The sequence below is a fragment of the Mustela putorius genome, unplaced genomic scaffold (genome assembly GCF_011764305.1).
Source record: "Mustela putorius furo isolate JIRA1106 unplaced genomic scaffold, ASM1176430v1.1 tig00003932_pilon_pilon_pilon:0A:0A, whole genome shotgun sequence".
Taxonomy (NCBI): domain Eukaryota; kingdom Metazoa; phylum Chordata; class Mammalia; order Carnivora; family Mustelidae; genus Mustela; species Mustela putorius.
The window spans coordinates 7165770-7188679 of NW_025422077.1; the positions used below are offsets into that span (position 1 = coordinate 7165770).

Consider the following 22910-nt stretch of genomic DNA (forward strand, 5'->3'; position numbering starts at 1 on the left):
CGAAATCTCTGGGGAGTACAAAAGAAGTCGTCTCAAATCACCAGAGCGCTGCTTTCCTCACCAATTTGGAATTTAGTGAAAAGGCAAAACGTAAGCATTTTAAGTTGGGTGTCTACTTGGCTCTTAAAATATTTGAGTTCGCAAGGGACTTTATGATACCCGTTTCCGCTTTGTAAATTGAGGATGCGTCCTGGGTTGGGTGTGGACTGGCCTGGGGGAGAAAAAAGCAGACAGAATCCCAGAGCCCTGCCCAGGGCGATCTTGGCCATTTCTGCTCCGATCTTTCTCCCGCCGTGAGACTGAGCACGTCCCCCTTGGCAGACTGGCTGCGGGACCTCCCTTTCTGTTAGGAGTGGGAGTGGGATGGGGAAGAGAGAAACTGGCCTAGTGTTTAAAATAAAGTGGTTTCCAAGTAACTTTAAAACCAATACAAAGAGGCATTTACTGAGTTCCTACTGGGTGTCAGGGAGCATGAGTGGGATGTGGAGCAACTCGGACTCCCTCTCCATTGAGGGGTTGCCGTGGCCTCCCAGGAGCCCAGAACCAAGGGTAATTGGAAGCAACAGCCCAGAGATGCATCTTGGTGGTCTGGGTCAGGATCCCAGATGTGGCTTATCAAAAGAGGCCTGTTTAAACCATTCTTCGCCACTGTTCAGCCTCGGCCATTTGAGATGAGTAGCTGAGTGTCCGAGGTTGAATCCTCTCTTATACCCGCCCCCAGAAGCGCTCATTGTTCACATTGTCCATTGAGGCTCACAAAGGAGGGTTTAAAAACACAGTTGCCCATGAGGTCTCTTAGTCTGGAGGAAGCCTGGAAAGGCACGGACTCTTGCACTGTGGGGGGAGCTGTGCGTGCAGGCATATGCCACGCGTGTAAAGCTAGCCACGAGCTCACTGTCCGAGGGACAGACACTCAGATGGCCACACAGGGTGGAGCTGCCCTGAGGGCCACTTCCTTGGAGGCAGGAAAGGAGAGGCAGCATGAGGCCACGGGAGGATTTTGGACTCCTGGTTATTCTGTTGCTTGGCTTTGTGATCTCGGGCAAGCAATTTACTACCTCACAGCCTTGATCTCTTCATCTGTGAAGTGGGGATAACTATGCCTACCGAACGGGGTTTTATGAGGATTGACAGATGCAGTATTTGAAAGCACCCAGGACTGAGTGCTACAGATGTACAGACATATAAATACTGCAGACATCTGGGAAATGTACATTCTGCTCCCTGCTGGACTGTATCTGGAAGACAATAGGAATGCTGTAGAGATGTAGGCCATCCATTGTCTTTCCTACCAACCAGAAGCAGCATGGCGAAAATGCTGACTGTTGGATGGGGGTAGGAAGTCCTCTGCCCTGGTCCTATTGACGCACTTCCTGGCTAGGTGGCCTCAGACAAGCTGCTTACCCTCTCCAGACTTAAGGTCTGTCATCTGCAGAAATGCCCTTATGTAACTCCCGACTGTAAAGATGATTATAAAGATCGTGATTATAGAGATCAATCGAAGGCATCAAGATGAGAAAGGAAGAAATAATCGTCCTAATTTGCAGGCAACATGATCTTGCATATTCTTGTATGCACAGAATCTGATGGAATCCATGAAATACTATTAGAACTAATAAACGAGGGGCACCTGGGTGGCTCAATGGATTAAAGCCTCTGCCTTCAGCTCAGGTCATGATCTCAGGGTCCTGGGATGGAGCCCCACATCGGGCTCTCTGCTCAGCAGGAAGCCTGCTTCCTCCTCTCTCTCTCTCTCTCTGCCTGCCTCTCTGCCAACTTGTGATCTGTCTGCCAAATAAATAAATAAAAATCTTAAAAAAATAAAAAAAGAACTAATAAACAAGTTCAGCAAGGTCGCCATATACTAGATCAACACCCCCAAACCAACTGGGCTTTCATATGCTGCAAAAAAAAAAAATTAAGAAAATAATTCCATTCACAATAATATAAAGAAGAGGAAAGTGCTTAGAAATATCTAACAAAAGAAGTGCAAGACTTATGCACGGAAAACTATCAAACATGGCTAAAAAGGTTTAGAACGCGAGTAAACGGAAACCCATCCCATGTTTACAGATCAAAAGACATCATGTGACGCTCTCTAAATTGTTCTAGATTCAGTACAATCCCTATCAAAGTCCTAGCTGGGTTTCTTTTTTTTTTTTTTCCCCCAGAGGTTGATAAGCTTATCCTAAAACTCACTGGGAAATACAAGTGACTGAGAATAGCCAAAACAATCTTTAAAAACAAGCACAAAGGCTGGGGGGGAGGGGTAGAATCACATCCTGATTTCAAAACTTACTACAAAACTAAGTAATCACAGCAGTACGGTCTTGGCATACGGAGGGACATATGGAATAAAATGGAGAGCCCAGGAATAAACTCTAACATTTATGGTCAGTTGCTTTTCAACGAAAGTGTCAAGAAAATTCAGTAGGAAAGAAATACTCTTTTTAACAAATGGTGCTGGGTTACTGCCTCACACGACACACGAAAATTAACTCAAAATGGATCACAAACCTAAATGTAAGAGCTAAAAGTACAAAACTCTTAAAAGAAAACACAGGGGTAAATCTTCATGACATTGGCTTAAGCAGCTATTTTTTACATATGACATGAAAAGTACAAGTGATAAAGAAAAAAAAAATCAATGAATAGACTTCATTAAAGGCTTTCACACTTGAGGCCACGCCATTAGGAAGGTGAAAAACAACCTGACTCCTAAGAGAAAAATATTTGCAAATCACATTCCTCTAAGAGAAGTATATCCAAAATGTATGAAAAATTCCTATAACTAATAATAGAAACAGATAGCCCTGTTTTTAACAATGGGTAATATAATTTGAATAGACATTTCTCCCAAGAAGTTATAAAATAGCCACTAAGTGTGTTATGTCAAGGATCACTAATTATTAGGGAAATGCAACTCAAAACCACAGTGAGATACCACTTCTCACCCACTAGAATGGCGATAATGATAAAAGACAATGGCAAGTGTTATTGAGGATATAGGGAAATGGGACCCCTCATACATCACCGGTGGGAACGTAAAGTCAGGCAGCCATTTTGCGAGCCAGTCTGGCAGTTTCTCAAAATGTTAAACGTAAAATTACCACATGACTCAGCAGTTCTACTCCAAAGTACCTATGCAGAAGAAATGACAACATACGTCTAGACAAACACTCTGTACACGAATGTTTGTAGCAGCATTATTCGCAACAGCCGAAGCCTGGAAACAACCCAAATGTTCATCAGCTGGTAGACGGACAAACGCAGTGTGGTCTGTCTGTGTAATGGCGACTCCTTGCCAGTGGAAAGGAATGATCGACTGATAGGACATGGATGAACCCCCAAAACCACTATGAAGAGTGAAAGAAGCCAGATCCCCCCAAAAAACACATATCCTATGGTTCAATTTATATAAAATGTCCAGAAAAAGCTAACCTTTAGAGAAAGAAGGTAGATTAGTGGTTGCCTAATGTAGTTGCTAGAAGTGGGAATGAGGAGCAAATACAGGGTAAAAGGCTTTGTTGAGAGGTGATGGAAACAGTCTAAAATGATATTGTGAGGATAGCTGCATACCTCTGTAAATATACTAAAAATCATTGAATTGTACACTATAAATGGTTGGATTTTATGGCATGTAAAGTATACCTCAATAAAATTGTAATAATAATTTTAAAAGATCAGTGGAGATCACAACTATATAGACCCATAAACCAGCATATCGACAGGCAAACACCAGCCCCCGAATCCTCCAAATACAGAATTCATCTACAAAGCACTGTCCCTCCTTTCCATCTCCCTACTGGTCTCCAATCCCTGCTGCTACGTGCAAGCCCCCTAATCTAATGACTTGTTGTTTCTTCTTTTCTTTAATTCTTCTGTATGATAATTCCGTCTCCTGTTGAAAAATCTTTTTCCTTGATTACTTTGACCCTGTTTGACTCCTGCTGATTTTCATTTTGGGTCTTTGCTACAATGGTCTGTGGTAGGTCTGTATTTCTTCTTTGTTTCCTTTCTTCTTTCTCCTTCTATATCACACTCCCTAAATTTAGCAAGGTCCCTCAAGGTTTCATCCCGACCCCTTTTTCTTCTCTTGCTATAATCTTCCCAAGGGGATCTCATCTACTCATATAATTTCCTACCTCTCTGAGGACGACTCTGAAATCTTCATCCCTAAACCATCATGACTGGTAAAGAAATCACCACCCAGATATCTTGCAAGTACCCAAGGTCTGAGAATATAAATGATTTTATATAAACAATTATAAATAAACATAAAATCAGTTCTAAATATAAAACTGATTTATATTTTTATTATTGAAGTGAGATATTTTACTGAAATATGAACTAGCTTGTTCTCTTTTTAGATATTTACTTCCATTGTGTTTCAAGCGGGCACCCAGCCCCTTTTGTCTTTGGAGTGGTCTGTGTTTCTGGAAGAACAGCTGATACTGCCTGCTGGACACATTCTTTTCCCTGGGACACTATATCATCTCAAAGGAGCTCATTTGAACATACTGTGAACACATCTTTGCAGGGGAGAATATAAGGAAGGTTTATTTGCCTTTGAGGGAAGCAAGGAAGAGAAAAAGGCAGGGTGGACTACATAATTGCCAGGACCTAGTGCAACAGAACCATGTGGGATCCCTTGTTCATGAATTAGTAAGAATTTCAAAATGGTGACAGCAGAACATGAAAGCACGTGCAGGGTCCCTATAAGCATGGGGCTCAGTGTGACGTATAGGTCACACAACCGTGAAACTCATCCTGGTGGAGATTTTTCCTCCAGACCAGGGAGAGCTAAGAAGGATTTGCTGGTCCAGTGAGAGCAGAAAATGATGCACTGCTCGGTGGCGGAACTCCATGGAGAGGATTGACATTTGAGAGACACAACAGGGGAGGCTGGAGTCAAGACGCAAGGCTTTCCAGCTCAGAGCAGCAGAGCCTGGTTTCTGGAGCCTCATGGGTTGACATGGACCAATGACAAGGGTTGATGTCCTCAAGGCCTTCAGACTATATATGACCCAGGACCTTTGCATTACCCTAGACATGGAAGAAAAGTCACCCCACTACCCACCCAGCACTGACTGAGACTGAATTTCCACTGAGCCCAATGGGATGGGAGTCAGAGTCAGATTTAGGATTTTTTTTTTTTTAGTTGTGGCAAAATACATGTAATATAAAAATCATCATTTTAACACCATTTTTCAGTGTGCAGTTCAGTAGCATTAAGTGCATTCATGCTATTGTGCAATATCACCATCATCCACTTCCAGAACTTTCCTTATTCCAAACTGAAACTCTCTCCTATTAAACACCAACTTCCCATTCCTCCCAGCCTGTAGCTACCACCATTCTACTTGCCGCCTCTATGAATCTGACTACCCTAGGTACTTCACATAAGGGGAATCAGCTAATATTTTTCCTTTTCTGTATGGCTAGTTTGACTCAGCATGTTTTCAGGTTCACCCACAGATTTGGATTTGGGGAGGGTGGTCAGACCTAGGAGGTCAACTTATTTGGGGTTAAATTGTAAATTTCTATTTTTTCTTTTAATTTTTTTCATATTTTTATTTAAATTCGAGTTAGTTAGCATACAGTGTAATATTGTTTTCAGGAGGAGAATTGACTGATCCGTCACTTGCATAGATGATTTTTTTTAAGACTACAAAGACACACACTGTTTCTGACGCATTCAAGATTGTGAACTTGGATCCACTTTACACACAGATCAATTCATTAACATTACCAAAAGACGAGCTTCAGTTCTTGTCTGATACTGAGACTTTTTTTTTCTCTGATCCTCCACATCCAACCCGTCTTGCCCATTCCCTCTCCACAGAGCCCAGCATCTCCTTGACTCCAGGTTCATTCTGCCTCTGAGGACCTGACTCCCAGGAGAGCTCTCACTGCCGACCTGGATGGCCTCCCACAGACCCGCAATGCTCAGAAATGTCACAGTAGGCGTCTCAAAGCCCAGTCCCGCTCTCCACACACTCTTCATCGTTCCTGCCTCTGCCCCTTGACTTGCGTAGGACCAGCCACCCTTAAGGCCCGTCCTCCAAGTCTCAACCAAGTCCAAATCCTTTGGCTTTATTTAAATATCAGCACCTCAGCAAGCCTTTCCTCTTCCCCACACACTCTCAGAAAGAGTCTCTGTGTCTCCTGAGCCTATTCTATTCTGTCCTGTGATTTTATTTATTTCAACACATCTTTAGCCGCTTAATTCCAAGTTCACCCAAGACAGAAGCCATGTCCTGGTCATCTCTAGACTAGCGACTTATTTAGGAGAGTAAATGTTTGCTATATTCTCACATACAGAGGCTCCATGCATGAATGTACTGTATGCGTATATGGCCACATTATATGTTGTCGCAGTTACCGAATTCTGTGGTTCAGACAGTAAGCGGTAAAGGAGTTAGCAAACTCAAAGCACCACCCAGCTCTGAAAGGTCCCTATCTGTGGATCAAGGCCCTTTATAGGAAATACATCTCATTTGGACTTGCAGGAGGACAGGTGGAGAGAAGCTGGCATGTGGGCTGGAGCGGAGGCTTGGGGCTTCCAGGGAGCACGGGAGCAGAATCCTTCCACAAGCAATAAGTAGCATCAGCAAAGGGATGGACTGAGAGTTCCCTGAGAGGCCTCCAACAAAATTAGTGAGGTGACAAGGGAGAGGTGAAGACATCATTCTCCAGAATTCCATTCTAGTGGGCATTTCACACTGGCCAACAGGACCCTAAATGGTAGGGACTAATCTGATGTCCACTGAGGGAACCTCCTGAGGTGAATTTTCTGAGACACCCACACAGCTGGCTACTCATTTCAAAAGAACAAACAGATGGCTGGGATTTGGTCAATAAAGTCATTTTTTTCCCCATCTGATTATTTTAGTTTTTAGCTAGATGTTGAAATACACGCAGACACAGTCTGAGAGTAAATTCTCTGGAACAGGATCTTCTTATCTGCTCCATCAGAACTTGGGGGAGGTTTTTAAGAAGCTTAAAGGATAGCAGCCAGCCTTCAGTGACCATCCGTGGCACCGGGAAGTAGAGAGGATGGCTCAGCCATGTCCAAACACCAGCCCCAGCCTTCTAGGTGGTTCCACCTCCTCCTTGATCAGATCTTGGAGGAAATCTCACAGAAAGCTACTTTGACTCTCATTCCGTTTCAGCTTATACATCCTGGGAGAGGTTAATAAGGGTGAGGGAAGAAGCAAGAGCCACCCAGGCAGGGAAGCCCCGCTGTGAAAGAGGGGTAGGTCTGGAGCAGAGCTGAGCGCCCAGGCAGAGCAACCCACCGGACAAACAGGCAGGCAGAGTCACAAAGGACGCCTGGGCTTCTGTCCCTGTGCATTCGAGGGACACCAGACCCCAGTTGGCCGCGGATCCCTGTGCTTGGTGAGGCTCTGCCCTTACCTAGCCGCTGGGTCTGAATCTTAGGCCTCGGTCTCCTGTTCTGCACAATGAGACAAACAAATGCACCAGCATTTCTACAGCTGCTTCTGCTTTTCACATTGTGTGACTCTGAATGCCTCTGGGGGAAATTTTGGATTGGGATATAGTGGGTTTTGTTACATATTCCCAAGCTCATTCCCATAGTTATAATGTCCTATTTTACACTGACGAACGCATGCTAAAATGGACTCTGACTGTACAAGGAGAGGTGCCATGGTTTGGGATGAGGCCAGCTGGCTAACCTGCAGGGGAAGGGGCTGGACTGGGAGTAACGGGAACATGGAATCGGATCCACCCACAGAGCCCAGCACAAGGGAGGACAGCCCTGCCTGCTGGGGAGTCCAGGATGACACGCTAAAAGCAGCGACAGTGTTGCTATGAGCCCCGGAGGAGGAGAAGCACATCCGGTGTGAACCTGAAGGGGGGAACTGAGCAGCCAATGAAATACGGCCAGAAGGACTCCAGAACCCAGTGCGATCCACACAGATATATGAATGCACCAGAGGTTTGTTAAAGAGTGGTGGAACCTTAGTAGGGAATGTTCAGCAACAAAATTCTATAGAGACTACAAAAAAGATACATGACATAAGGCTTTCCCCCAGGGGTCGGACAGAAGTCCCGTTACTAGTTGAATCAGCAAGGTCCGACAAACAATGTCTCTTCTGAGCAAGCACCGGACCCAGACACAGACAACTAACACTCCCTTGCCCGTGAGCAGGTGTAGGCCAAAAGCAGGACGGATTGCTGTGCGGACTGGTTTTGTCTGCAGGGGTAGTTGGAAGGACCCACCTAGAGAATAGAAGAGCCTTCAGAGGGTAGAAACAAGGTTGGGCCTGATAGATTGTCTTCAGTCCTGCTTCTCGTGGGGGGCAGCGGCAGCTCCCCTGGGGGGCAGTGGCAGCTCCCCTGAGGTGACAGTGTTCCATGAAGGGTGATGGGAGTGGCCTTCACCATGATCTCCTGAGCCCTGGCTGGTTGTTGCTGGAAAGCCTGCGGTATAGACTGAGAAGACCAAAGCAAACCACAGAACAGGGCTTTATGCCCACTAGGCTGGAAAGCATCTTTTTAAAAACTCTTTCAGTGTGAATATATTTCTTAAGTCACAAGGGCAGTGCAATGGACCAAATGTCCAAAGTCATACACTGAAGTCTAATTTCCAACGTGATGTTATTAAGAGGCTGGGCCTTTCGGTGGTGCTTAGGTCATGGGGAGGGAGCCCTCATGAATGAGATTAGCGCCCTTATAAAGGGACCCCAGAGAACTCTCTCATCCTCCTTCTGCCAGGTGTGGACACGAGGAGAACAGGGCCATTTGCAACCCAGGAGAGTTGCAAGAATCCTCGCCAGAACCAGACCCACTGACGTGCTGATCAGAGACTTCAAGCCCCCGGAACTGCGAAAAGTAAATTTCTGTTGTTTGTAAGTTGCGTAACCTACGGTTCTTTGTTAGAGCAGCCTGAAGGAAAACAGGGGGCCTTATTCAGGCTAAATGAAAACGTCTACTTACTCAAATAGAGATGAACACGTTCCACTGGATATGGATATATTTTTAATTTAATATTTTGAGTAGAGAAATCATATTGTTCAAAAGACGGGCAATAAGACATTGCCCTGCTCTATTTGTCCCTCACATACCTACAAGAGGGAACCGTGGCTCTGGTTTCTTTTCTATTTTTAAAGGTCGGTTTTTCCTCCATTTGGCAAAAATCCTTGCCAGGGCCCCAGTGACCTTGAATGGGGGTGTCTTCCAGCAGAGGTGGCTTGTGCCTCCTGCCTCCTGGTGGGGCCTGACCAGGCAGAGGGTGGGAGACAGTGTTTCTGACCGGAGACCGGGAGAACATGTGTGAAAATTCTGTAAAATAACTGACCACTCACACAGAGTACATGGCCTGGCAGTTGGGAACAGCTCAGGGAGAGGGGTTTGGGGACATTTTTCAGGAGTGTAGACGCTGGTGACTGCTCTGAGGGGCCCTCGTGGCCTGACATGGCCTGGCCTCACATCTGCCCTCTTTGGTGGACTCTTGGCGGGGTGTCTCTGCAGGTCAGGGTGTTTCCTAGAGAGGAGAGCACACCCAAAGCCCGGGAAGGGAGCTCAGACAGCCAGAGAGGGTGAACCTGTGGGACAACCCTTTAATAGGCTTCCATTCCCTGTACCCCCCACAGGGGTAGGGGCTGGCGCAGGTGGGGAGCATGTTTGAGGCTGGGCCTGTGATCTGCCAGGGAATGAATAACTAGAAGCCCAATATTGGAGGTTTTCTCCCAAAGACCTATGTTTGTTTAAGGTTTTTGCCTTCAACCATTAGTGCAGAATGTTTCCTCAAGACCACCCGAGGAAGTCAAATCCTTATACATATAGATATTTTTCAGGGAGAACTAGACAGCCACAGAGGCACTGGGCTCAATTATTTGGCTTGTGTGCAGAATACAGAAGAATAGCCAAGGCCCAGGGATCCCTCAGGCAAACTCTAGGGGTGGCTGACTCCTACATCACTAAAAGGGGGCACCTCCATCCCCTGCCTCTCACCCTCAGGCCGGCATCCTTGTCCCGGGCCATCAGCAGCCAGTGGGGTGAACCACAGACTACTTCCTTTAAATGCATAAAAGAGGTCAAAGGGGACTCCCTGTGATCCTAACAGAGGAGGCAGAACATCACTGAGAGCCCCATCCGATCACCCTCTCCCTCCGCCCCACTGTGGCCCCGGAGAATCTCCTTTGAGCCTCATAACCATTCCCAGCACCTAGAACAGGGCACTTAGAACATTCCCAGCATGTAACTGGCACTCAGTAAGCGCACAGTTAACCCCAGGGCTCTTTCCCAGGCCTCCCATCTTTTTTTTTTTTTTTTAATTTATTTTCAGCATAACAGTATTCATTATTTTTGCACCACACCCAGTGCTCCATGCAATCCGTGCCCTGTCTAATACCCACCACGTGGTACCCCAACCTCCCATCCCCCGCCCCTTCAAAACCCTCAGGTTGTTTTTCAGAGTCCATAAGTCTCTCATGGTTCACCTCCCCTTCCAATTTCCCCCAACTCCCTTCTCCTCTCCATCTCCCCATGTCCTCCATGCTATTTGTTATGCTCCACAAATAAGTGAAACCATATGATAATTGATTCTCTCTGCTTGACTTATTTCACTCAGCATAATCTCTTCCAGTCCCGTCCATGTTGCTACAGAAGTTGGGTATTCGTCCTTTCTGATGGAGGCACCATACTCCATAGTGTATATGGACCACATCTTCCTTATCCACTCGTCCGTTGAAGGGCTTCTTGGTTCTTTCCACAGTTTGGTGACCGTGGCCATTGCTGCTATAAACATTGGGATACAGATGGCCCTTCTTTTCACGACATCTGTATCTTTGGGGTAAATACCCAGGAGTGCAATTGCAGGGTCATAAAGAAACTCTATTTTTAATTTCTTGAGGAATCTCCACACTGTTCTCCAAAGTGGCGGCACCAACTTGCATTCCCACCAACAGTGTAAGAGGGTTCCCCTTTCTCCACATCCCCTCCACATGTTTCCTGCCTGGCTAATTTGGGCCACTCTAACTGGTGTTAAGGTGGAATCTGATCTTAAAGCCGTGGGAACTCAGGGGTGGGAAGATGACAAGACTTCTCTGATGCCCAGCGGTCCTGGCAGAGGACCGGAGCGGTCCAGGAGCCGAACCTGGCACCCCGCCCTCCCTCCTGCGCCCTCTCTGCTCCACCAGCGCTTCCCAACCTGCTTTGCCTCAGACCTTTGGGTTGGACCACGTGGCATGAACACACAAGGCTGCTCATCCCCAGGGGACGGGGCAGGGACCAGGACCCCAGCACCCAGGCTGGGACCCTGTGCTGCAGACATGTGCACGGTGACCCCACTCATCCTCCTGCTGCACACCTGGTGACCACCAAAGCTCTTCGAGGCAGGCAGCCAGGGGCCTTGACCTTCATCGAGGGGTAAAATACCCACAGTAACCCCGACTACAAGTCTGTTCATGATCCCAGCCTGAGCAGCCCTTTGCCCAAATGCGACGGCTCCACGTGGTTCCCTGACCTGTCTGCCGGACCCTTTCTCCCTGGTAAGGAAATGGCAGAAGGTAGGACCAGGTTATGATTGAGCACAGTATCCAACAAGAGCCAAATGCTACACACGGGAGCCAGAGGAGCCCCAGACCTGCCCCGGGTCCTCGCCTGGGAGACAGTGGACACAATGGCGCTATTCATGCGAGGGGACTCTGAAACTTGAGTATGTGTTGTTTAAAATGTCTCTGAAATAAATGTTATTAGCACACTGACTCAGGCTCCCTCCAAAATAATTTTAAATGTCTTTTAACCCATTTCTGGCATATCGTTCATGATGAAGCAGGTACTGAGAGCAACGTGCTTCAGCCAAACTCCCAGAAGCCTTGGCAAGAGGAATACGGTCCTATCCATCAACACCGGGGGACGGGAAGGGGGAGGGGAGAGCAGCCATGGTTGGAGGACCGTGCCGGAGAACCTTCTGGAAAAGGGTTTGCTGTTATTATGATCAAAAGCTTTCACCACATTTTTAAGCTTTACCCACAGCCCTAAACCATTCCCTTCTTCAAGGGTCAGGTTCCAGCAGCTGAATGCCATATAACAAGAACGCCCTCTCATCACCATGGAAGCCAAGAGAAACACACTTTTTGAAAAGTGGCACTTTGGTGTAGAGAAGTCTGCTGATGGGAGCTTAAATAATGACACACCGGGAAGGATTATTTTTGTACATTCCTGGAACACATTTTTTTTCTCTGAGCCTGAGCCGGGTCCTGCCCTTCACACTTCTGTGGCCCTGTACGTTACCCAGCCAGCCTGCTTCTTGAGGCCGCGTGACCAGGACCCGTAAGAAAGATGCGGTTCGATGTCCCTGGGAGGTAAATGACAAGATGCAGACCAAGCTCAGGCAGACGGGAAGAGAGATTTAACCGTGTGTCTGTGAGAAACGCCCAGAGAGAAAAGAAGTCCATTCACTGGGGGCCCACTGGGATCCACTGCATCTGTCTTTGTTATTCCTCATGTTTCTGGAACTGTCCTTTAAGACACTCTCTCTGATCCCCTAAAGGGCTAATTCAGATGACTCTCCTACTTCAACTTGAAATCTATTCTGATAAAATCTACTTCCCCCGGTGCCTAGGTGGCTCAGTGGGTTAAAGCCTCTGCCTTCGGCTCGGGTCATGATCTCCGGGTCCTGGATTCGAGCCCCGCATCGGGCTTTCTTCTCAGTGGGGAGCCTGCTTCCCTTCCTCTTTCTCTGTGGGTCTCTCTGCCTATTTGTGATCTCTGTCAAATAAATAAATAAAATCTTTTAAAAAAAAAAAATCTACTTCCCCAAAGAGATGGGTCTCCAAGCTTCCCCGTCTCTGGTCTCTGCTCACAGGAGCCCCGAGCTCTGAGTACCTCCGGGTCCTCAAATCACTTCCTGCTCCCTTCCTCGTGCTTCCTCCTACCCCTCAGTGCTGAGTGGGCCTCAGTGAGGGCTGCCTTCAAGCTGCTCCTCAAACTCAACCCCTCACGTACATGAAGAATAGAGGCTTGAACGTTTCAATTGGAAGAGGAAGAAAGGAGGAATCTACTGGGCTATTTTCAGTGCAGCTTTCAAAGCCTTCCATCAACTGCACGTCTTTTCTTTTTTTATTCCCAAATTCACCTCTCCAGCCCTTCAGCCCACACTCAAGTAGTGAATGGCTTTAGTGCCCTTTCGCCTGCCTTGTTCTGCTTCTCTGACTTGCATGGGCTGTGCCTCTCACATTGGCAGATTTCAATTTTTCTTTCTTTCTTTCTTTTTTCTTAAGATCTGGCCCCAAACACATGTCCTGCTAAAAATCTTTCCACTCATCTTTCAAGGTTTAGTTCTAGATGGAACTAAACGGAAACGTCCAAGCCCAGAGTAACTCCCAATAATACTTCTCTGCCTGCCTTGCAGACACTCACACGCCATTCCTTCTCACGAAGACCCACAAGCTTCTTATCAAATGCAGCTAGTGCCCGTTCAGTGTGCGTGATATGCTGCATTAATGTTCAAGACAGTTCCTGTCCCCACTATGACCTACTGGCATCAAGCTTGGCCCTATAATTTGCTTTGCCCAATGGAATGAGTAGTTGTGATTTGTGCTACTTGAAGCAAAGGTTCTAAGCATTACCACGCCATTCTGCCAGGTTCCATTTGTCCCTTAGCCACGTGAACAGCTCATCCCATACAGAAGTTCCTTTTTCAGCCTCGATCTCAAAATGAAGAGGAAATGGGGCAGAGTTAATCCTTCAAGTCCATACATGAGTGAGAGATAAACCATGGTTGTAAGCCTCTGATACAGCTTGTTACTACAACACAATTTTGCCTAATCTTAGTGATAAAGTGTGTAATAGGAACAGTTTTTATAATGGTGGCTTTACATGAAGGGTCCCACAAACCTGGTGGGTAAGTTTTCCTTTCTCCATTCTAATGACAGATAATATTCAAACTTGCAAGAACTTGTTCAAACTCTGGAAGTTAAGAGGTGACAGAATAGATGAAATCAGGTCTTTTGCAGCAAATTCATAGCTCTTTCCACTCTACTGTGTGTAAGGGGCTGACTGTGCTCCCCCAAAACGTGTTGAGGTTCTATCCCATAGTACCTGTTGAGTGTGACCTTATTTGGAAACAAGGTGTTTGCAGATATAGTCAAGTAAAATGAATTCATTAGGATGGACCCTAATTCAGTGTGGCTGGTGTCCTTGTAAGAAGAGAAGAGACACGGAGATACAAAGGGAGAACACCAGGAGACAACGGAGGCAGAGACTAGAGTGAGATGTCAGTGCATCGACAGGCCAGGGAAGACCAAGGATTGCTGGCAACACCAGAAGCTAAGAGAAAAGCATGGGAGATATCCTCCCCTATAGTCTTCCAGAGAGCATGGGTCTGCTAACACCTTGATTTCTGATCACCAGCCTCCAAAACCGTGAAGGAATAAATTCCTGGTGTTTCAAGCCACCCAGCATGTTGGAAATCAGTGCATCATGTTACAGCAGCCCTAGGAAATCAATGCACCATGACTAACTCAATTCTGAGGTGGGAACCCCTAGAAACTCTCAGAATATGGGGGACAGAAGAGGTCTGTCTAAAAACACCTCACTCTTCCGTTGGCAGACTTGCGTCACCCTTCTGACTATGTTTGTTTCCAAGAGCTGGCCTAGCGTACCATGCCAGGCAGCTTACACAACAAGAATTTCTGCTTCACAATTCTGTGGGCTAGACATCTGGTAGCAAGATGTCATCACAACTGGCCTCTTCTAAAGCCCCTCTCCTTGGCCTGTAGATGGCCACCTTCTTCCCGTGTCTTCACATGGCCTTCCCTCTGTGCCCACCTGTGTCTTAATCCCTTCTTTCAAGGACATTAGTCCTATTGGGTTAGGCCCCACCAGATATAAATCTGCAGGGTCGGAGGACGCGATTCAGCCCCCCATGCGATCTCGTGTTTCCAAATGTCTACAGAGCCTGTCATGATGCCTGGGTTCCCACCTTGGCCACTTAAACAATCTGGGATGGAGGCTCAGAACATAAGGATGGCCCTTCCAGCTCTTCAAGTGGCCAGATCCGACCCAGGTTCCGACAGCCAGGACCACACGAAACTTGTCCTTCATTGTCCTCCCACGGGTGTTCAGGTGGTTCTGAGCCATTGGCCTTGCTCGAGTTTTAACGTTGCCTCTGCTTTCTTGGCTTCAGCAATCTTGGTGAGAATCAGGTTCTCGCTTGGGCTATGCTGATGACTAGTTTCCTAGTTAAATCTCCTCCCAACGCCCCATGCCTTTGATCTCCTACTTTGGCACAGCCCCTCCTCATGGGTGACTTTCCTTTCAACCCTCTTATTGTCTCCAACCTTAGAGTCAAAATTTAAAACAAAATCGATGACATGTTTTGAGATATATGAGATTATTAGACATAGCTAGTAATTAGTTCTTCTAAATGGCTGTTAATTGCTTCCATAGAGCAGAGCATAATTTCAGGTTTTTCCCTTCTTTTTAGTTTAGGGGTTATCTAGAACCAAAATAATAACTGACAAGTTCCCTGAAACTCAGAAAGTTTCAATCATCATTATAATACTGCTTCGTGATAACAAATTTTATTTAAAGAAGGCAGAATAAATAATCCACGGTGCGGAGATGAAGAATAAGGAGAAAAAGAGAGAGAGAGAGAGAGGAGAGAATGATGGAGTCACGTGGGCTCCTCAGGTAGTGAGTGGGGAAGGCAGATCACTGCAGGGACTTCAGGAAAGAAATCTGAAAAAAGAAGGGGGCGTAAACCTTGAGTCTTTCTGGAGCAAAGCATTCCAGAGGTGGCCACCTGCCTGGAACAGGTGAGAACCAAGGGGAAGAGGGTCAGGCGTGAGCTGGGAAAGGAACGGGATGGCCGCATGGGGCCAGTTCCCAAAGAACTTTGGATTCTACTTGGAGTGAAAGCAGGATCTGCTGGAGGGTCTGAATGCAGGAGCGACGTGATCGGATTCATGCTGTAAAAGGACTACTCTGGTTGTCCGTGGAGACGCACAGAAGGGTGCGCAGGGCGGTGGAGGGAACGGGGGCTGTTGGGCAGTTCTGGCAATAGAGGGTGTGGACTCTAGGGCTGGAGGTAAGAGGAGTACAGACTTGGCCATGCACCTGGGAAGGAGAGCCCTCTCGGGCCGTGAGGGAGAGTGAGGTAAGGAAGGGACCAAGGAGCGAGCAGTCGGTACAATCAGAGGAAACTGAGGGGGCTGTCGGGAAGGAGCAGCAGGGCCCAGCCCAGCGCTGCTGCTGGGCCGGAAATAGAAGCCTGAGGATTGACATTTGACTATATGAGGTCTTTGGTGAAAACAAAAAGTGGAACTGGGTTTCGTGCAAGAGAGAAAGAGAGGAGAAGGAGAGGGCATACTGGATAGCGTATATTCAAAGAGGCGTCTAAATCGAGGGACGCTAACGTGCTGGGATGAATGTCCCTGAGCAGATGCTGAGCTTGGGGGAAGGAGGGTGCCCTGGAGGCCACGTCCACACCGCGAGTGCTGTGGGGATGTAGGGGTCTGTGGGCAGTCCATCAGGTAAAACCTGAGTTCTCCAGAAGACTGAGGAAGCAGGCTGTTTTCAAAACATGATTTCTCAAGTATCTTCTGTAGTGATTTCTGTTGGTTCAAGTGACAGCCGGTTTTCATTTAAATCAGCTATTTTCACCAAAGCAGGGGAAAGCGTACCTTACCCTGCAATATCTTACTCCATAATGTTGCATCCTTGGTAACTGGGAAGAATTTGTGTCCATGTAATTTCTAGCAGTGCAACAGGAAAGACGTTGGCACAACTATTAATTCTAATGGTTAACATCCTTGGTTTCCTTGGACTCCAGTAGATCAATGAAGCACCTTTACTCAGGCTCTAATTGTCTCCTGGACGGGTCTTGAGGAGACTTCTGTCCCCAGGTCCCAGGTCTGACACCTGACCTCCTCGGCACTCCAGGACGGGGATCAGAGTCCTGCTAATTGCTGGTGAGAACCTGACCTCTGACACCTGTCCTCTAGTGTCCGTCCTGTTACTGACATTGCTTGGTGTCTGGAGTGAGGCACCCAACCTCCCTGTATTTTATTTACAAGTTTTTAAATGTTGAACTGATAATGGCATATTGCAGAACAAGCTAATCTCAGCATATGCTTGTCTCCTTGTAGATGATCTTCAGTAAAGATGAAATTCTAGACCAGCTTCCCTGCTACTCAGGACATTTCTAGACCACTTTCTGCAAATGCTTAATCAGAAGCATTCAAGAATTACAAACAAACGTTGCCATCAGCCTTGATAAAATGATACTAAGTTATACTTCCTCAAAAATATCCACCATTTTCTCTTACCCATGATTTGGATTGAATACATCATTACTTTTCTTCCATGGATTTTTATGTTAAACTTTACTTAACTGTGAATTAACCTCAGAGAGAGAATAACTTTACAACGAGATCTACAGTAAGAGAGATCAAAACAGAAAGCAGGGGCACCTGGAGGGCTCAGTTGGTTAAGTGTCTGCCTTTGGCTCAGGTCATGATCCCAGGGTCCAGGGACTGAATCCCATGTCAGGTTCTCTACTCAGTGGGAAGTCTGCTTCTCTCTCTGTCCCCCCCCCCCGTATACCCGCCACACACACACTCTCTCTCTCTCTTTCTCTCAAATCAATATATATATATATTTTTAAATTAAAAACAAAACAGAAAGCACAGCAGTGGTTGTGTTTACACTGCAACTGTGTTTTAACTGAAAAAAGGCTGGTCCACACAGCTCTTCAGAAAGAGAGCTGATGCACAGCAGAAGATCTACACCTGTGTGTGCCATGCATAGGGCTCTTGACTCCAGCTCACAGCCCACCTCCTTCAAAATGCTTCACCTGCCACCACAACTGGAAGAACACTCTTCTCCCTTCTGATCTCCTGCAGCATATGAGGAAAGGACCCTCAGGCTATCTGTGTATTTGTTTGCTGGAGCTGCATAACAAAATACTGGGCAGCCAAACAGCAGCACTGGAGGCTGGAAATCCAAGGTCACGGTGCCAGCAGATTTCATTTCTGGTGAGGCCTCTCTCCTTGGCTTGCAGATGGCGTCTGCTCACTGTGTCCTCACGGGGCCTTTTCTCTGAGTACATTTATTCTTGGTGTCTCTTCCTCTTCTGAAAGAATATCAGATTGGATTGGGTCCTCTCTAACAGCCTTGCTACACCTTTCTCACTCTCTGAAGACTCTATCTTTACAGTCATTACTGTATATATTACATTCAGAGATACTAGGGGTTGGGACTTCAATACATAAATTTTGGAGGGAAACAATTCAGCCCTTTTCACTCATCTTAGAATATTAGTAGGTACCCAATGTGTTGGTCCTCCTCAACTTGATGGTGGGCTCCCTGGATGAAAGGCCCTGTTTTAAGATTCTGTGTATCCCCAGCAATCAATCGTCTGATGGATCTTCTTGATCACTATTAGAGTTTTGTTCACATTGGTCCTGCTGCCAATATGTATTTTGACGGAGAAAAAAAATCAGCCAGAGTGGGTTCATGTCAGTGACGAGGCTAGACGATTTCCCAGGTTCCTTATGCATCCCGTTACTGTTCATTCCCCGTCACCATCCCTGTGGCTTCCCCAAAAAATCCTCCTCTCTAGGGTGTCAGACATTTGCTTCATTTCTCATATTTAGGCCTCCCAAGAGTTGCCAGTCCTAATTTTTTTTTTTAATTCCCTATGTACTGCTTACTTTCATGTCTACATCTGGCAGTGCCTGAGGTCCTAGTCTGACCGAGGATCTGGAAGCTGAGGGAACAGGCTCAGGGCAGTGCATTGGGCTGCCCGAAATTGTCCGGCACCATCCTGACCCCAGAAAGACTCCAACCAAGTTTTTCCAGCTCCAAGGCCAATAGCTTAATATTCCTCATTATGCAAAGTAAGAACACCAAATGCTTTATGTCTTGTGGGCAGTAATTCATGTAATGAAGTGAGATCATCATCTCTCTTAGGAATTCTGATGAACCTTATAACAGTATAACTTTTAGTACCAAAGGATCCAGCATGCTCCTTTTGTCGATTCATAAAATGCTCAAATGCTCAAACCATATGTTTAAGTACAATTCCCAATGGATATGTTCTTCCTTAAATGAAAACGGGAGTTTTTCAACATCAGGTGGAAAACTCAGCATGGCCATTGGGAGGAATTGTCTCAACATAGCCCCGAGTCAGTTCCAGGGCAGTGGAGATAAAACCAGCTTTGTGGCCTGGTGCTTCCGGCCCCCAAGCTTGCTCTAGGCCATACGCTCACTCGGTAGGTACGAGATAAACCCAAAGACACATGTGCGTGAACGTGAGCCTTGTTAGACACGTTCTGTGTACAATACTGGTTCCATGGGGTGCCTGGGTGGCACAGTCTCTTAGGCATCCAACTCTTGGTTTCAGCGCAGGTAGTGATCTCAGGGCCATGAGATCGAGTCCCACGGAGGGCTCTGCGCTCAGTATGGAGTCTGCTTGAGACTCTGTCCTTCTCCCTCTGCACCTCCCACTCGTGCTCTCTCCCTCTCTCAAATAAATAAATAAACCTTTTAAAAAATATTGCTTCTATAAAAGTGTAAGTAAGGCTTTCAAATACTACTTCTTACCACCTAAAAATATTCAGGCAGAACATGTATGGCGCTCAGGCTAGCCTCGGTCTGACAGTGAAGGTGAGCTCTTTGCCAGACACTCATGGGCTCTGCCTGTCCCATCACGGAAAGGGCTCTCTGTCACAAGGAGACAAGTGAAAAAAACCCTAGTCGGAGAAGAAGGTATGTCCCCGCGTGACTGGCATTTTGTGCCAATCAATCGTTGTGCCAATATCAAGAATGTGGGTCTGACAAACAAAAGGCCAGGCCACCGGCTTGGTTTCGCTGTGCAGGCTGTCACAGTCCCTTTTCCTCACTGGAGCCTGGCTCTCTAAAATGGATTTTGTTCATTCTCCACTGGCCTGGAGAAAACTGCACGTGGCTCTTTATGAATTGGGTCTCCCAGCAAGACTCTGCGAGACAACCGGAGTGGGGGTGGTCTGCGTGTGTGAAACTCCCGGGACAGAACTGGAGTCAGGCTGTGACACACAATGCCATCTATGTGTGGTCCCGCAGCCTGCGAACCAGCTCCCTGCAAGGGCAGAAGCATGCCAAGTGGGGACGAGAGGACTTTTGTTCATTCTCTTTATCTTACTGAGGCTGGTTGTTTGTCTGTTGGGGGAAATTAAAAAACAAGCAAATAAATTCCTTGCCTGGGTGCTGTCTGGATTTTTTTTACTCCCCATGCTTTCATTCCTAATTCTCCAAAGTATCTTCTCCCCTAAATTTTATGGCATTTTTATGTACAGATGCATCCACTACCTACGCATGAAGTCAGAAGTATCAATTTGTCTTTCTAGACTCCTTCGGGTTTGCCTCGGTGTGGAGATCCATAATGAGATCCAAGAGGTCTCCTCCTCTTCCCATTAATATAATTTATAGAGTTTTCCTTATGCTCGGAGCACGTAGCAAAGTCCTGCATAAGCAGCACTAACAGTGCATTCTTAACAGCCTCCCTGGACAGTTTGCTAAATTCTTTCTGAAAGCTTCTTGCTGGCCCTAACAAAGGTTAACTAAAAAACAAACCAGAGGCTGGGAATCCCACTGTGAGAGCAGAAAATATGGTTCTATCGCACAGATAGAGGACCGAGTTTGTGCAATCACATTTGGCGTTCTGGAAATCCCTGATGAAGATCATTTTTAGGCAAAAAATCAGCTTCCCAAACCCAACCGTGCTCTGGGGTTGGCTAGGGTTTTGTTTTGTTTTGTAACTAAAAGTTAAAGATGGGAATCCAAACCATGAAACAATTTTTTTTTTTCCTTCTCCATGTCATTTTACTTGGCCCAAGAAAGCAAAAGAGGGACAAGTGGCATTGCTCAGTAGTTCTTCAGGGAATGACCTACACATTTTCTCCACACAATCCAGGAATCCCGTGTGTAATTTTCATCATCCAGCACATTGATAAACAAGCGAAAACACCTCCAGGATGACAGATGACTGCAGAGCAAAGGGACAGAAGGAATTTGGTACCAACACACATGCCTTTTTAGCTTGAACTTAGAAAGTACAGAGTTAACTAGAAGTTTTATTGGTGAAACAAATAACTACTTCTAAAATCATCTATTTATGTCACATGTTCTCCACACCAAAACAGGTCCTTGGGATAACTTTTGGAGAACACCACAACTGTGGAAAAAAAAAAAAGTCTCAGCCAAGAACTTTGGCGTTCCAAAGGGCTAGGGAAACCTGAACATTTAAATCAGACTTCGATGCCAGGAGCTCACTGTTCCCTGTTGGGACTCTGGCCACCACCCCCACGCCACCCAGAAGAGGACACAGTACTCACCAGTCATTAGGGTGTAGTAATTGGGGTAAGACAGACTGGGAAAGTCGGGGGTCAAGTAATCCACTTTTACTCCCCGGCTCACAATCTCTTTGAAGCCAGGCAAGGACTCCAGGGCCTCATCACTGATGTAGTCAGAGCGAAAACCATCCAGCAGAAACACCAGGAGCTTCCGGCCGGCCACGGCTGGCTGCGCCAGGCTGAGTGCGAGGACCAGCAGGAGGGCCCTGAGCTTCACGGCCATGCTGCCAGGAGCCCGCCCGCCCGCCCGGCTGGCACAGCCGTCCCCTTGCAAAGACTGAGGATGGAGAATCTGTAGCTATTCTCTCTTCTAGGGGCTGGACCTTGACTGCTGGCCTTCCTGAGCCAAGTTCACTTTCAGAATTTAAAGGTACAGCACCCCCTTTTAAAAACATCTATGCTCACCCTTTACTAGAAAGTCTGGAGACCAACTCCTTCCGAGAAGCCAGGTCCCCAAACAACCCAGAATCGACACCAGGGGAGACAGGGCGACCTCATTATTTTGGGTGAGCGTTCCAGAAATACAGGCACCCACAGAGAGGTAGAAATTTAGAAGATGACGGAAGTCCACGCCAACTTTGCAGTTGGGCTAACCAAGGGGTGGGGTCAAGGGAAAGAGCAATCTTTTAATTTGCTGCCATCCTGCGTCTCTGCCCAGTTTGAACTCTCTGACTTTTTCGCTTACAATTTAGTAACACAAACCTCTTCATTCAGGATATAAAAAAGAGATGATCAAAACAGGTGAGCCCCGTTTGTGAACTTTCCACCGGGGTCTCTGTGACCATCACATTTTAAAAACATATTGTCTAGGTCTCAGCCACTTTTTTTTTATTTTCCTATGGATCTGTATACAGTGTTTATTGTTCTATTTTACAAGCTGCTGGTGTCTGAACTCATCTGCAGGAGGAGGTGGTTCTCACCGTTTGGGGAAGGAAGGAAGGTCTGGGCTCATTTGGGGAAAGGTCTCTGAATTTTAAGGATGCATATAGCCAGGGGTATCCACTTTCCTCTGCCGCTATCGGGGGACACGACCCAAAATGCAGCTCCCTGAGAATCCACAGGTCCGCAGACGCTCTCAAGCCTCCACTGATAGTGATTGTGACGTATCTGGGGAGGGCACTGCTGATATGGCTTATCTTGTTCTACATGATCTTACTGTTTTATGATCACATTTAGACAATTTCTCTAAAGTTTTGGGTCAATAAGTTATTGCAAATAAGCCCCTTTGGTATACATACCAATACACAAGAAAAGAAAGAAACATATGGAATAGAATTCAAAACAAATCCCAGCATTGCCTACACTAAGATGCCCCCTAATCTTTTACCTTCTGGCCTGGAAAAGGTTGGAAATAAAAGCTAAAAGGCAGTAGGTCAGAGAATGTGGTTAATATTAACTGCCCAAAGTCTTATGGTCTAAAGTCTGTGTTTGTTCTCTGGAGGATCTTGTTTGGATGTGGTTATCAACACCCAACACTTAAGAATGAGTACTTCCTGCTACTTGTTTTTCAGAAGTAGACAATGCTGCAAGGTCATTTGTCAC

At 46.5% G+C, this 22910-nt stretch overlaps 1 protein-coding gene across 1 annotated transcript in view; it reads right to left on the reverse strand.

The window, feature by feature from the left end:
* ENPP6 (ectonucleotide pyrophosphatase/phosphodiesterase 6) overlaps positions 1-21704 on the reverse strand; it is a 108027-nt gene extending 86323 nt beyond the window's left edge. Inside the window, exon 1 of the mRNA XM_004757711.3 lies at positions 21351-21704. Within this exon, the coding sequence (XP_004757768.1) occupies positions 21351-21591 (241 nt within the window). The 5' untranslated portion in view covers positions 21592-21704. The remainder of the gene's footprint in view (positions 1-21350) is intronic.
* Positions 21705-22910: the final 1206 nt, after the last annotated feature.